Source organism: Mercurialis annua, linkage group LG1-X (genome assembly GCF_937616625.2).
Source record: "Mercurialis annua linkage group LG1-X, ddMerAnnu1.2, whole genome shotgun sequence".
NCBI classification, from domain to species: Eukaryota; Viridiplantae; Streptophyta; class Magnoliopsida; order Malpighiales; family Euphorbiaceae; genus Mercurialis; species Mercurialis annua.
Genome location: NC_065570.1, coordinates 73,110,709 through 73,124,406, shown reverse-complemented (window position 1 = coordinate 73,124,406; position 13,698 = coordinate 73,110,709). Strand labels below are relative to the sequence as shown.

General features: G+C 31.4%; 3 protein-coding genes across 3 annotated transcripts; 2 read left to right on the top strand and 1 right to left on the bottom strand.

Annotated features, from left to right (window-relative positions):
• The first annotated feature begins 1,957 nt into the window (after positions 1-1,957).
• Positions 1,958-4,468, top strand: LOC126666081 (uncharacterized). The gene is made up of 2 exons (XM_050359041.1): positions 1,958-2,721; positions 3,499-4,468. The coding sequence occupies exons 1-2, from the start codon at positions 2,182-2,184 to the stop codon at positions 4,270-4,272; spliced, it is 1,314 nt and encodes a 437-aa protein (XP_050214998.1). The 5' UTR covers positions 1,958-2,181; the 3' UTR covers positions 4,273-4,468.
• A 1,088-nt stretch (positions 4,469-5,556) lies between these two features.
• On the bottom strand, positions 5,557-5,952 carry LOC126665285 (uncharacterized). The gene has a single exon (XM_050358043.2). The coding sequence runs from the start codon at positions 5,908-5,910 to the stop codon at positions 5,602-5,604; it is 309 nt and encodes a 102-aa protein (XP_050214000.1). The 5' UTR covers positions 5,911-5,952; the 3' UTR covers positions 5,557-5,601.
• A 6,177-nt stretch (positions 5,953-12,129) lies between these two features.
• On the top strand, positions 12,130-13,336 carry LOC126680559 (uncharacterized). The gene has a single exon (XM_050375700.2). It carries the CDS (start codon positions 12,145-12,147, stop codon positions 13,240-13,242), a length of 1,098 nt encoding a protein of 365 aa, XP_050231657.1. The 5' UTR covers positions 12,130-12,144; the 3' UTR covers positions 13,243-13,336.
• Positions 13,337-13,698: the final 362 nt, after the last annotated feature.

Sequence of the window (13,698 nt, the reverse complement as noted above, 5' to 3'; positions counted from 1 at the left end):
GTGGCAGAAAACTATGGACACTAAATAGACCATCATAGCCTGCAACATAATCGTAGTGAAAACTGCGGAGATCACGAGCAGCACCATGGTCGTGGTGCAAACAATGATGATCATAAAAAGTACCATATGCCCGTAGTCGTTAGAGGAACATAACGTACGGTTGTTGTAAACTCATGGCAAAAAATTGATTTCCATAAATAAGAAATCATAATTGTTTCCAAGCTTTTGAGTTAAACCATTTAATTACTAATATTTGTTTTTAGATATTGTTTGTAGATATGTTTTTTGTTATATTTTTAATTTTTTTTGTGTTCTTTTTATTGTCAGTGGATAGTTCAGATTTCTTGACCTACTAATATTGGCAATTTAGCATAATTATTGAACTTTGTAAATCTCTTATATTATATTATTTTATATTTCATATATATTATACATTATTTACTTTATGATTTAGTTTATGTTCTGCTGTGCATATCAATTGATCAACTCTCATACAGATATATGAAACTAACAGCATATATATCACCATCATACAATTTTCAATTAGTTTGCGTATTTTTTTTAAGATTAAAAACAAAATATTCCTACTTCTATAATCAGGGCCGGCCTTAGATGAGATGAGGCCCTAGGGGATTTTTTTAGACTACTTATAAAAATATCTATTTTTATCAAAGTATTTATAAAAAAACTAATTTTATTTTTTTCATAAAATTACGTTCATTTTCATTTTTTATTTTTATAAAATACGTTTTGAGTAGATCATTGATAAAATAAAAAATAATAGAAAAAAATATTTTTTTATAAAAAGTTAATATAAAGCATATATATTTATCTTTTTTTATTAAATAGAATAGATAAATACATATAGATTAGGCCCTAGACGATTAAAATATAGAAATTAAATATTAATTTAGATGGTATTAGTCGGAAACTACATATGTAGTATTAAGAAATCTATTTAATTTTTTGAAATTAAACTTACAACACCAATTATTAAAGGCCCGATATATACATATATTAAAAGGTTTATTTTTAAAAGACATAAAATAAATATGGGGCCCTTTGCAATTTAGAATTTTACTTATTAAAATATCTAATTAATCTTTAAAATAATTTTTTTTATATATTTCATTAAAAACTTCAAGAAAGCACATTTTAAAAAAATTAATATATATATTATAAAATATTTAAATAGTTTATTTAAAAGGACCACATATTTATATGGGGCCCTTTAAAAGTGGAGGCCCTAGACATAGGCCTTAGTGGCCTATGCCTAAGGCCGGGCCTGTCTATAATGGTATCTCGTTTATTGATTTGAATAGTTGGAATATAATTACAATAGAAAGTTTAAGTTTGGAGACAAAATTTAATTAATCAAAAATTTGAAATATAAAAATGGACGTTTGGTTTTTTCTAATTCAAGTGATCAATATGATGTTCTATAAAGTTATGAGCCAATAAACAAGAAAGATTTTTTTAACATTTTATAAGTAATTATTTCATATAAAAGATGCATCCCGTCAACATATAAATATTTATATATTATATAACTTTTTCTTTTTTATTTGAAAAGACAATCAATATCAAAAATGATATTTATATATTTATAAATGTAAAAGAATATGTTATGTATTGATATGACTCATTTGCTAAATATATTAAATAAATATAATATATTAATTAATTATAGTAATATATTTCTCATACGTTGGTAAACCTTACTTCTTTCTATTTAGACTATTAACAAATACTATCAAATTATGACTCATATATTTGCAAAAGTATTGTAAAATGATCTGGCACGTCGGTTAGATTGAACAATTTACAACTTATTAGGGATGAAAAGAAACTTTGAAGAAGTTTGAGGAGGGTGGTTAGCCAATAGCCATAATACAAATACATGCAGAAAATTTAATTAATATTTGAATAAGTATTTGTGAGAGAAAGGCAGAAACTTATGAAATTAGGCTTCAGCATATGAAAAGAAAAAGCGGAAGAAACGTAAGTAAAACGTAAATAAAATAAGACGGAAATAATAAAAAAATCACGCCAAAAGCCCTTGCCATCTTCCTCCTCCTCCTCACTCAAAATCAAACACCTTGTGTCACTCATCAAACAAAATCTCCTACATGGATTTCACACTCCCGTACAAAAATTTCTTATCCAAATCATAGCAAAAATATGGTAAAAGACCCGAATCAAACAACCACCGCCATGTTTATCACCCGATGGTTCTCCGATCTCGACTGGCGGCTCCTCTTTTTAGTAGTCCCTCCTCTTTCCCTCCTCATTTTTCTCTCCGTCTCTTCAATTCCGCCCATTAACCCATTCTCTTCCTTCCCGCCTCTCGCTTCTTTTTTCTTCAACAGAACAACCATCTCCTCCACCGCCGCCGCAAATTTAACGGGTTTGAATCGGACGGTACCGATCAGGCCGTGGAAGAAAGATGAGTTAGTCCGGTCGAGAATAGCGGTTTGTTTGGTGGGTGGGGCCAGGAGGTTCGAGTTAACGGGTCCGTCTATTGTGGAGAATATTCTCAATGTGTATCCTAACTCGGACCTGTTTTTGCATAGTCCGTTAGACGATAATTCTTTTAAATTCTCTCTGTTAAAGATCGCTCCGAAGATTGCTTCTGTTAGAATCTTTCACCCTAATCCCATCCCGGAAACTGAGTCGCAGGTCCGAGTTCTCACCGCCGCTAACTCACCTAACGGCATCCAGGTAATTTCAGTTTTATATTTTTCATTTAATGCTTCTTCTTTTTTAGTCAATTGATATTTATTTTTTAAGGTTGAATATTTTTTCTGAGAGAACAATGGCATATTTGTTTGTGGTTGTACGGTTTAATTAATTAACCAGGACCTGTAAACACAGTACACTGATTAAATTAATTAATTAATTAATCATGAACTGTAGTACATAAAATAGGCTTTTGTTTGCTATTGTTCAGCTTCAAATAGCTGGCACAACAAGATGTGTTGTTAATTCCGTCAAATTTTTAACTATTAAATTCTTTAATTGGCTAATTAAGTTTTTTTTGTCTGTGTAGTTAATTTTATGATTAATTACTACTAAATTTTAATCAAATCAAGGCGTTGTAATTCTTTAATCTAATAAACCTGTTATGTATAGACTATAGTAGCATGATTTATTTTTTGATTTTTCAGTTTATTTATAAGTTAAATTTTGTATATGTGTTTAGATTTAAAAATATAGATTTATTCATGCGTGTATGTGTATATTTAATTGGTTGAATTGACAATTAAAATGATTAAATTATGAACTGGTGGTCATACTATTTCGATTCTGTGAAAATATTGGTTACATTTATCTAATTAATTTCCATTTGAATTTTTATTTAATTAATTTCCATTTGAATTTTTATTTAATTTTAATTTGAAAATTGAATAATATTCACAGCAGTCTTAATGCATTTAAAGCAAATGGGTCATGATATGTTACTTTATCTTAAATATTTTTGGTGGGTTACACTTACAGGGGCTATTGCAGTACTTTAACCTAGTACAAGGATGTCTTACATTAATTGACGACTACCAAAAGCAACACAACTTCACTTATGACTGGATAGTCCGTACCCGTGTAGATGGGTACTGGAATGCACCACTCGACCCAAATAACTTCATCCCGGGTCAGTATTTAGTCCCACCAGGCTCTACCTATGGCGGCCTTAACGACCGTCTTGGCATTGGAGATTACAATGCTTCAGCCATAGCCCTTGCACGTCTGTCTCTCATCCCCAAACTCGACTCTTCCGGGTTTCGAATGTTAAACTCGGAAACCTCCTTCAGAGCCCAACTCACTACCCACGGTGTACCTTCTGTGACTAAACGTCTCCCATTTTGCATTGTCTCGGATCGGAAATACGGGTTCCCGCCAAACCGCTATGGGGTACCGGTTGCAGCGATGTCTAGTTCCGGTCCTTTAAGTGGGGCCAAGTGCAGACCGTGCACGCCTGTGTGTGAAGGGAAGTGTGTTGGGGAAATAATGCATTGGCTTGATAAGGGGTGGAGTTGGACTGATTGGGAAAATGGGACTCTAAAGCTGTGCGATGCTCGTGAAAATTGGGAGGAAGGTTGGGAGAAGATTTTTGATAAGGTTGGCGGGGAGCAACGCTCCGCCGCGAGGAAGCGGATTCGGGGGTTGAAGTGGAAGCAATGCGTGAATGATTTTAATGAAATGAAGAAGCGGACGTTCAAGTGGGACAGTCCTCCCATAGAGGAATTGTGTAGTATGGGTGTTAAGAAGAATTAATAAGATACTACAATTTTTCTTATACAAGTAGATGGGACCATGTAAATGTTTACATTTCGAGTTCACAGAAAAAATATTTAGTTTAAAACAATGTAGTTCTAGTTATATTGGCACTAGGGTTGTGATCATGAAAATAGCGCTTTTAATTGTTTTGATTTTAGATATATGAAAATAATTAATTCAATTTATTGCAAAATCGGTGTTTTTCGATATAAAAACCTGCCTGTAGAAAACAATTTCCTAGAGATTAGAGACATAGCGAACTCAAACTGAAAAATTAATAAAATTTTATTTAGTTACCTTCAATCGGAAATGCACATTTGAAAAGAATTTGTAAAATTTTATGATTTTGGAAATGCACATTTCAATTGGATCCATGAGATTCTATGATCTCGTAGTTCTTTAATGAGAAGATGATGACCACCCCATAGATTTTTGTGAAGCTTGTCATTTGTTCTAGTTAGGGGTGCAAAAGAGAACTAAGGTCAATTTAAAAATAAATCAAGTTTGGGTTTAAACTATTCAAATTTAATTTCGAGTTGAGTTTGAATATCAACTAAACTAAAGACTTGTGAGATTAACGAGTTTCTTTATAAATATAAAATAATATCTTATTTTGTTATTTGATTTTTATTTTTTAAGCTATGCGTATATGTTTTAATTGGTTAAAACTTAAATTTTATAATAAAAAAATTTTAAATGAATAACTATAAATATTGTGCAATCACTTTTCTACATTTTCATTTAATCCGAGTCGAGTTTCGGTAACTTGGAAGGTTGTTCGAACTCAACCTCGATATAATTACTCCCATAGTTCTAACCTTTTTTACTCATATAATCATAGGCCATGTCAAAAACAAAATCAGAGTAAATTTTGATATTCGGTTTATTCCTAAATATCAAATTGAAGAAAGACAATAAAAGAAAAAAGCTAGTTGGAGAAGTAATTATGAGTAATTAGTGAAAGCATGAACCAAATGAAAACTATAAATGAGAAGCAGAATTTGAGAACATCAATGATGACGTGTACCAACCGCTGCTTTGCTAGCGCTCTTGCACATGCTCACCTAACTTCTCCCGCCTCTAAGTTTCTCAAGAAATGAGTAAAAGCATGTGAACCCCGTCTCTTTTTTAACAATTTTAAAAAATACGTTAAAACAATACAAAAAGATTGAGTTTGTACATCTAAAAGATTGTAATTCACACGTAACAAGTAAATATCGCAAACTGAATGCAAATTCTAATATGCATTAACAACAGAAGAACCATATTATAAAAATGAGTCCCACTATAATATACAAAGCTTGTCCAAACTTCCAACAGAAGAAATTACTGGATGTATGACTGGCCGGTGATATCAAGATCACGATCACCAGTGGAAGGTGGGGCTTTGTTCTTGGGCTCGGCGGCCTTCTCTACGGGTCCATCAGCACTTTGGGAGTCACTGGCCGGCTTCTTATTGCTAATTATCTGTTGTCCTTGATCGTCATTTCCATACATTCCGCCGCCATAGGCTTCATGAGTCACCGGCTTCATCGGTGTCATTTGCGGTGGCTGATTTAGCGTCCCTTCTCTGTCTTGCTTCTCTCGATTCACTTCCATTGCTTTTTTTTTTTTTGCTAAATTTGTTATCTTCATCAGGTTAATTTAATCTATCATTGCTGGTCAGAGCATAACCTACTTCATGACACGTGTTCTATTACTTGCCACGTGTTAGCTGAATATAGCTGCCATGTTGTGTTCGATCGTTTCAATTTCTAGTCACTTCTCAATCTATTTGGACTGGGCTTTAATTCTCGATCTCACAAATCTGTTCCTGTATATAAGCCCATTTTCAACCCAAGTGCTCTCAACGTACATTTTCTCATTCTAAATTGGTACCCAATCTATTTTGTCCTGGAATTGTGAAAATATCGGTAGACTCTGATATTCGCGAAAAGAATTCATAAAAATTGTTTAAATATAGTTCGAACTGAGAAATTCCAAATCAATTTAAAAATAAATTATTCTAATTATAAAGACCCCCTCACATATATGTCATAATTTACGGTTTGATATTATTTATTCGAAAACCAAATGATTTGATACCTCAATTTCAATTATGTAAACTATTAGATCCTTCTATTAACTTTTTATGTGTGCCATTAAATGCGAATAGAAAGGCAGATATACTCCTTATCTAATACGAAATCGTTTGTGAAACAAACAAAAAACCTCTGGTTGGCAACCAGAGGTTATCGAAAACGAACCCAGATGATGGGTCGCCTGAGACGAACCCGTATGCGTCTGGGTTCATCTTAGGTGTGGCACGGGTTGTCTCCGGCAGGGAGATGGCAACAGGTGACGAAGGTGGTGGTAGTTGTCGGAAGAACGAAAACGATGAAGGAGAAAAAGAACAAAATGGTAAAAGTGCTGATAAGCTTCTAATTTTTATTCAAATTTTAATATGGTTCCAGAGCATTTTAGGGTTTAAATATTCCATTTAAGCGTTGACTACTTTTTTTTTGTTAACGTCTATTTAAACGGAAAAAAATCAACTGAAGGGTGTTATTGTTAACGGAATCAAAAGTGAGGTACTAAATCTCTTAATTTTCAAATAAGAGGTATCAAACTGTGAATTTTGACTTATATGGGCGGCCTTTGAGTAATTTGTATATTAAATTCTAATGTTTCACTTTCGTCGTATTTAATTTCATTTTTTAAAACGTTATATCGCAAATTCCAACTATTCATGCTTTTACATTTCGTAGCTTAAAGTTCTTTTTCACAAAATATGTACAATTAGCGATGTTTTGTATAAAACGATGTCGTAAAATAGAAACGTGGTGCACAATGTTAAAAATTTAAAGGTTGACATATGTGATGCAATATTTTTAGAAATGAAAATAAATTGTTAAAAAATAAAACGTTAGAATTTAAACTCTAAAATAAATTATCATTTTTATATTGTTATATACGTTAGAGAGACGAGTCATATTTACAAACGTGGTTATAGTATATTTTAATGAGAAATTACTCAATAAATATAAACAACTCATGAATTGCAAATCAGCTTCCAATTAATTCTTCAAATAGTCTTCTTAAATATTCAAATGTCTTTGCATTTAGTAGATCAAAAATCTCATTTGATAAATAACAATTTGAATGAGAACCTTTAATTTTTTTATTATTTTATAACTTTTCCTTATATTTCTTGAGAGAGAGAGAAATAGAATATACATCGATTTAAAAATGATAAACTTGTTGTCAACCCTAATCGATTAATTTGAAAGAAGACTCTATTAGTCAATGAAGAACTTGTTTGCACAACATGGAGGATTAACAAGTTATCCGATTAGATACCAAAATTAAAATAATAATGATTCTCTAATCACTTCCACATGGGAATGAATGATTATTTAGGAACCAATGGAAAACAAAAACGTGTATTAATAGATCAAGATTTGAGGTTGATGCAATGCTACTGGCTAGTGACTCTTGTGAGAGGACTAAGGTCAGTTTATGCATGCGACTCTCTAATTAAGCAGAAGAAGTTAATTAAACAAAGGTTGCTCACAGTTACAGCTTATCTGTCTTGTCTGGGATGATGGTATAACGTGGCTTTGTGATGAGCCCCCATGACCAAGGCAAGGCAGAGAATATTTAGGTTAGATGAGAGTGACCTTCACTTGTCAGGAACATTGCATGGGTCAGTTGCCTGTAAGTTGGGATGTCAATGCTACAACTTCAACTTCTGCATTGCTTCATTAAACTCCCTTACTTATTCTTCTTTTCATGTATTCAATAGCTATTGCCTGCATGTTATTGTATGATTTATTATTTTTTTTCACGACAAATAGATTTATATTAGTTCAAACCAATAGAAGCTATAATTGTTAAAAATTCATAAAAACTTGACGAGGGTATATACTAATTAATAAGACGTTTGTTTACAACATACACGCCATTAATCGCAGATTGTCTTAATTTTAAAAATGAAATATTGTATAATTGTTTGAGTTAGACATCGCCAAAATTCTTAAGTCGTTAAGAATCTGCAATATAAAAATTCGAATCAACGTAAAAAAAATCTTGATCAAATCATAAAACCACACATGCATCAACAAATCATGAACAAAACACACCAATACAACCGCAACATTATAAAATTAATTTCCATATGTTTCGAGAAAATTAAATTATAATATTATCTTACAAATGACAAATTACATAATTGCTTGAGCAAGACATTATCAAAAAAAAATAAAAATTAACTCATCAAGAATCTGTAACATAATTCACATAGAACACCTAAAAATGAATTTTACATTAATACCTCATATTTTTTTTTGGTATAAAAATCTCCTTAAATAATTTAAAAGTTTACATTTATATATTATATCCTAAAATAAACATATTTTAACCTACGGAAAAACAATAATACCCTTTGCACATGTCAACATATCATTCGTCCGTATTTATGCCAATCGTTAAACGATAGAGTAATGTCTCTCACTTGTGTTAACATTTCATTTAACACGTAAATGAGGCGGTGTCCAGCCTAATAGGGGAATTTTTGCATATAAAAATTAACATTAAATTTGAAAAAATTGAATCATAGAGTGCAATTTTTCAAAAATCTTGATTGAACCATTAAATTACACATGCATCCACAAAACAAGCACAGAAATATACAAAATAACCGCAAAATTATAAAATTAAATTCTACATGTTCATACTTTAAGAACCATAATTGAAAGTTTGTGTTAAAAACATAAAACACACTTCATAATTGATCAACATTAATTTAAGCCTTAAAAAATGGGGTGATTCATTAATAAGAAAGGGAAGTATTGCTTTAATGAAATGAATCTCTTTTGTTCAGATCTCCTCAGATTATCACTTTAATTCGATCTGAAACAACCAGCTATATTACCAGTATGAATGTATTAAGATTCTGTGAGGTTATTGTAATAATTAACCTGTCGAAACTCATTGTCAAAATCGTGTATGTATGATCTTCATCGATTAGGTAACAAAATCAGAGATTAAAAGAGTTAGCAGCAATTAACGTAGAAATCGATAAAAAGATTTTTGGCAGTTCAAATGATTCGACCCACATGCCTTCACAAGTACAAACTCAACCATATTGAACAGTTGGTGCGCCATTAATCACACTACCCCACCTTCCAAAACTAACCATCTTGCCCTCCCATTTTTGTAAATATAATTTATGAGTTTGATAACTTGTTTTGGTCATTTCATGAGGACGCGTTTAGCATCCTTTTTCATTTCTAATCTTCAATATCGTTTATTCCATGCAACAATCGTTTCACGTCATTCATATAACAAGTTAATAGAACGTCAATGATATTGAAATAGTTAATTTTTATTATTAAATAGACTTAATTTTTTTAAAAAAAAACATCTTGTAATTTTTTTTGTTTATACCCTGATCTTATAAAAACACCATTTATACCTAATTTTGAGTTTTTATATTTCATCTCTACCCAAAAGTATTAAATTGTACTTTTTTATTTGAAAAAGAGTTTAAAACAATCTTTCATTTTTAACTTATATACTAATTAGATATTAATGTTATTAATAGTACAAAAATACCATCTTCTTCAAAAAATTAAAAATAATAATAATTTTTTAAAAAACTATTTCCGAATTTGTTTTTCATTTTTTTTTTAATTTTTTAAAAAAATATTTCCGACAAAAAAATTAAAATTAAAAATAATAATAATTTTTTTAAATTTTTTTATTATTTTTATAAAATTAAAAAATTAATTAATTATTTGGATGTATTTGATTATTTTTTAAGTTTAAAGATTTATTTGTACATTTTAAAATAGAAAAAAGTATGTTTTAAACTCTTTTCTAAATGAAAAGAGTACAATTTAATGCTTTTGGGTAGGGATGAAATATAAAAATCCAAAATTGGGTACAAATGGTGTTTTTCTAAGATCAGGGTGTAAACGAAAAAAAAAATTTAAGGTGGGTTTTTCTAAAAGAATTAAACCTATTAAATATTATAGCATTGCAAACGTCTCATGATTATTGCACGAATAACGTGGCAATGAATATTACTCCCTCCGTCCCAAATTGATAGGCAGTTTAGAACAAACACAAGTCTCACTACTAAAATGCTTGCTTTTAGCGACGGATTTTTCCGTCGCTAAAAGCATGAAATCCGTCGGGAAAACGTTTCTAACGGACCAAAAAATTTGGCGACAGATTTTTCAGAAATTGCCGACGGATTTAAATCCGTCGCTAATTACCAAAAAATAAAAAAAATTAAATCGTAAAATAAATTATTATTATTTAATCGGTCACACACCCGTCACACTCTGTCACCCTCCGTCCCCCACCCGTCGCCCGTCGCCCTCGGTTACCCATCCGTTGCCTCCATCACCCACTCGCAATTTTTTACAAACTTCCCAGTAGGAGGTCACCCATCCTTCCCACTGCTTCCACTCATTACTCTTTAACTTTGAAGTTCTCCCGCGCGTATCTCCACCTGAACCAGTTCAGCTTCTTGTTATATATAAATGTATATTTATATTTAAATGTAACTAAAAAATGACAAATACTTCCTCCCACATTTTAAGATAATTATTTTTTATAATTAATAGTTATTTTAAATAATTATTAATGAATAAATAAATAACAATATTTTTAATATATATATTTATGTTATATTTAAATAATGTTATATATAATTAAAAAATAATTATTATTTTTTCTTTAATAATTATTTTATTAAATAATTTTTTGATAAAAAATTTATTTAATTTAATAATTTTTTTTACGATTTTTTTTATTTTTTTAAATTAGCGACGGATTTAAATCCGTCGCTAAAAACGGATTTTGCGACGAATATCTGTCGCCAAATACATCAAAAATAATTGGCGGGAGTGTTCCTGCCAATTTAAATGACAATTTAGCGACGGATTTGCTAAAAAAAATTAGCAAAATCCGTCGCTAAAAAAAATTAGCGACGGATTTTGAATCCGTCGCTAAAATCCGTCGGTAAAACACAGTTTTTTTAGTAGTGTCTTAAGAAATTGTACTTATCAAGATAAAATGAGTAAATTTATAAACAAATAACATACTTACCCTCATTTATTATAATAGCAATTTTGTCTTTTAGCATCTTTTATTTTCAATACATTTAACTATATTTAATGAGGGTATATGACAATTAAACATTCAAGCAATAAATTACTGTCTATAATTTGGGACAAAAAAAATGCAAATAGTGCCTATGAATTTGGGACGGAGGGAGTAATTTATAAACTTCATTTGTAATAATTTGTTATACTGATCTTTGTTTATGCCAGTTTGGTATCAATTTTTTTATGTATCAATTTAGCGAGAAATTCTTAGGTAGACTTAGTCCACTACGTCATTCATAGATTATATCTATCATATTGTCATTAAAATAATGGTACTAACGTAATATTACTATTCAAAAGTATAAAAAAATAATAAACAAAATTACGATAGTGCCACTATTTTAATGACGTGTTATAATGTGATAGACTAGTTCACGGATGACGTGGTAGACTGAATCTACCTAAAAAATTTTCAAACTTGGCACCTTATTTTTAATTTAAAAAATCTGAAAAGAATAACCCATTGGTTGGTGAGTCTGCCAGTGGGAATTTTCTGCATTCACAAGGACTCGAACCCGAGATCTTGCTTAAGTGATAGCAAACCGCTTACCACTTGGACCAACCTTTCTTGATTTTTAATACAATTAGGCCTTTAACAAACCTCTAAAATTATGGAAAGATAAATATATTGTGCCAAAAAATAAAAGAAACAGTAGTGAGCAGAAATGGAAGTGGGGTCGGAGAAATAAAGAAGCCAGCACGTCTAAATCACATGGTGTCTCCTCTCCAGTTGAAAGGGATACAAAATTACCTTGTTTTGCTAACTCTCATACCCAACTCAACAGCTGTATATATTCCTAATCTTCCCCATATCCCTCGTGCGCTCCTTCATATATATATATCCTCTCGTCTCCATTCCTCTTCTCCACCGCAAAACTTCCATTTCTTCCGGCAACAAACAATCATGGTCGGCGTTTTCTTACGCTCTCTTTCTTTTCCTAACAAAAACCCTAACCGCTCGTCAAAGCCACCCCTCTCTCATCACATCAGATCCATCAGTCTTCCATGCAGATCACACCCTTTAATTTCCCAGCTCAGTGACGCCGTCAATGAGCTCAAAATTTGGTCTTCCAAATCGGATAATCGCACTTCTTCTTGGCTTTGCGACGGCTTGACTCGTCTTAAACTCGTTCATGACTCTCTCGATGATCTACTTCAGCTTCCTCAGACTCAAGAATCTCTCCGCCGATATCCTGATTGGATTGAGAAGCTTCTCCAAGATTTTCTTCGGTTCGTTGATGTATACGGAACGTTTCAGACATCTGTTCTATCGCTTAAAGAAGATCAGTTTGCTGCTCAGGTTGCTGTCAGGAAAAGAAACGATTCGAAAATTGCTTTGTACGTTAAATCCCGCAAGAAAATGGCTAAAGAAATGTCGAAACTCGCCAACACAATTCGAGATATTTCGCCAAGCTTTGTTCCTGGTTTAGATTCATTGTCCGTTAATGATACTGAACTAGTTGGTGTTATCGGAGATGTAATCGAAGTCACGCTGTCGGTTTCAGCTGCGCTGTTTAATGGAATTTCGACGTCGTTTAGTTCAAGAAAATTATCTTCTTGGACGGGACTGAGGTTACTTATTAGGGCAAAGAAGGTGAAAATTCTTGAAGGAATTCAAGAATTTGAAGAAGTTGGTGTGGAGAATTTGTGGGGATTGAGAAAGAAGGGTGATGAAGAAGTGAGAATGGTTTTGAAAAGAATGGGGGATTTAGAATTATGTATTAATGGAATTGAAAGTGGTGGAGAAAAAGTGTTTAGGAGTTTGATTAATACTAAGGTTGCACTGCTTAACAGTCTAACAGTACATTAGATTAGAAGAAAATACAAGAGATTTGGATGAGTTCTTATTCATTTCAAAGTAGAAAAAGAAAAAAATATTATTAGTGCGCATATATTTTTCTTTCTATGATTTGGTTGATATATAGTGTCTATATATATCTGAATTGAACATATATATTCAATATACTGTTGTTCTATATACAGTAATATTTGAAATTTAAATGTAACTTCTAAGAGATTTAGAATTTTTCAAATCGAAGCAATAGATTATCAAGCAATTAGATCAATCAGCAAGGGTTATTCTTCTAATTCGAGTCTAATTATATTTAAATAACCATAATAATGGAAAGAGATAACTCCATTGGAAAAAAAAAAACAAAAGAGGAGTGAAAACTGAAGATAGAGGGATAGGTCACAACGGTGGGCTATATATTGAATTAGTTTTCCGGAATTTAATTTATATATGGTGCGAAGAACTCGTTAATAT

Coding starts and splice junctions, on each gene's coding strand:
- LOC126665285 (XM_050358043.2), bottom strand. CDS start 5,910: ATGAAGATAACAAATTTAGCAAAAAAAAAAAAAGCAATGGAAGTGAAT.
- LOC126666081 (XM_050359041.1), top strand. CDS start 2,182: ATGGTAAAAGACCCGAATCAAACAACCACCGCCATGTTTATCACCCGA. Junction 2,722..3,498: donor ACTCACCTAACGGCATCCAG/GTAATTTCAGTT, acceptor TTACACTTACAG/GGGCTATTGCAGTACTTTAA.
- LOC126680559 (XM_050375700.2), top strand. CDS start 12,145: ATGGTGTCTCCTCTCCAGTTGAAAGGGATACAAAATTACCTTGTTTTG.